Source organism: Nicotiana sylvestris, chromosome 8 (genome assembly GCF_000393655.2).
Source record: "Nicotiana sylvestris chromosome 8, ASM39365v2, whole genome shotgun sequence".
Taxonomy (NCBI): domain Eukaryota; kingdom Viridiplantae; phylum Streptophyta; class Magnoliopsida; order Solanales; family Solanaceae; genus Nicotiana; species Nicotiana sylvestris.
The window spans coordinates 52,406,072-52,408,147 of NC_091064.1; the positions used below are offsets into that span (position 1 = coordinate 52,406,072).

General features: G+C 40.3%; 1 protein-coding gene across 1 annotated transcript; it reads right to left on the bottom strand.

Annotated features, from left to right (window-relative positions):
• Positions 1 to 509: 509 nt before the first annotated feature.
• Positions 510 to 1,798, bottom strand: LOC138875025 (uncharacterized). The gene is made up of 2 exons (XM_070153832.1): positions 1,646 to 1,798; positions 510 to 1,046 (listed from the first exon to the last, which is right to left on the bottom strand). Exons 1-2 carry the CDS (start codon positions 1,796 to 1,798, stop codon positions 510 to 512), a joined length of 690 nt encoding a protein of 229 aa, XP_070009933.1.
• Between the last annotated feature and the right edge of the window lie 278 nt (positions 1,799 to 2,076).

Consider the following 2,076-nt stretch of genomic DNA (forward strand, 5'->3'; position numbering starts at 1 on the left):
CCAAAAATATCCGGCTCTGAGTATCTTTTTTCTAGAACAAAACCGTTCATATGTGGTCCACAAGTTCCAACATGTATCTCCTCAAGAAATCTGGAATCCTCCTTTGCGTCAACACACCTTAACAACCCCAAATCAAGAGTTTTTCTATACAGGGTCCCTCCGGTTTGGAAGAAGTGATTGGACAACCTCCGCAGTATGCTTTTCTGAGTATGGTTTGCCTGTTCTGGATATTCTCCTTTTGCCAAATATTCTTTGATGTCGTGGAACCAAGGTTTTCCATCCGTTTCTTCTTCAACATGAGCACAATAAGCCGGTTGATTATGGATCCTCACCGGGAAGGGATCAATGAAATTCTTATCTGGATGTTGTATCATTGATGACAAGGTGGCTAGTGCATTTGCGAACTCATTTTGAATTTTGGGCACATGTTTGAATTCTATCTTTGTGAATCTCTTTATAAATTTCTGCACATGATACAAGTATGGTAGTATCTTGGTGTTCTTCGTAGCCTATTCTCCTTGAACATGATGTACCAGAAGATCTGAATCGCCAATTACCAGCAACTCTTGTATATTCATATCGATGGACAAATTGAGCCCCATGATGCAAGGCTCATATTCTACTATATTGTTGGTGCATGGAAACCTTTGCTTTGCGGATATCGGGTAATTTTGACCTATTTCTGATACCAAAACTACTCCAGTGCCCACTCCTTTGATGTTTGCAACCCTATCGAAGAACATTCTCCAACCATCACAGGATTCAACAATGTCCTCTCCTACGAATGATACTTCTTCATTAGGAAAATAGGTTTGTAACGGTTCATATTCTCCTTCCACAGGATTTTCAGCAAGATGGTTTACCAATGCTTGTCCTTTGATCACCTTCTGAGTTATATAGATGATATCAAACTCACTTAACAATATCTGCCACTTGGATAACTTCCTGGTTGGCATGGGCTTCTGAAAGATGTACTTCAGAGGGTCTATCCTGTATATGAGGTATGTGGTGTAGGCACAGAAGTAATGCCTCAATTTCTGAGCTATCTAGGTCAAAGCACATCAAGTGCATTCCAACAGAGAGTATCATGCTTCATAAGGTGTGAACTTCTTACTCAAGTAGTATATGGCTTGCTCCTTTCTTCATGTCTCGTTATGTTGTCCCAAAACACATCCAAAAGCTCCATCTAATACAGATAGATAGAGTAGCAAAGGTCTCCCGTGTTCTGGCGGGACTAGGACTGGCAGTGTAGATAGGTATTCCTTGATTTTGTCAAAAGCCTTCTAACAATCCTCGGTCCAACTGGTTTCAACAACTTTCCTCAATATTTTGAAGATGGTTTCACATATTACAATGGACTGTGCTATGAAGCGACTGATGTAGTTGAGGCGTCCTAGGAAACTCATCACGTCCTTTTTGCTCTTTGGTAGTGGTAATTATTGGATAGCCTTAACTTTGGATAGGTCCAACTCGATTCCTCGGCGGCTGATGATGAATCCCAACAGTTTTCTTATGGGAACCCCGAATGCATATTTTGCGGGGTTCAGTTTTAGATTGTACCTCCTTAGCCTGTCAAATTTTTTTTCAAGTCTGCTTTGTGATCTGCGGCCCTCTTGGATTTGATGATGACGTCATCAACATACACCTCTATTTCCTTGTGTATCATATCATGGAAAATGGTCATCATGGCTCTCATGTAGGTAGCCCCAACATTCTTTAGACCGAATGGCACCATCTTGTAGTAGTACACTCCCCACGGTGTAATGAAAGCTATTTTCTCTACGTCTTCTTCGTCCATCTAGATCTGGTGATAACCTGCGAAGCAATCTACAAAGTATTGGAGTTCATACTTGGTGCAATTGTCGATCAGGATGTGTATATTTGTGTTACGCCCTGCAATATTACGATGATGTTACACCTTACAGCATTACATTACGATGATGTTACGCTTCACAATATTAAATTACTACGATGTTGCACCCTGTAGTATTGTACGTTGAATTTGTCGTAAGGTAATTGACATCAATCCAAGGAAAATTTTATTTTGAGATTATAAGGATTATTCTATTTCGCAAC

What these genes read in the sequence shown, in the direction of transcription:
- LOC138875025 (XM_070153832.1), bottom strand. Translation starts at nt 1,798, where the DNA reads ATGGACGAAGAAGACGTAGAGAAAATAGCTTTCATTACACCGTGGGGA. An exon ending in TGATACACAAGGAAATAGAG is followed by an intron (nt 1,047 to 1,645) that starts GTGTATGTTGAT and finishes GCTTTGACCTAG; the next exon opens with ATAGCTCAGAAATTGAGGCA.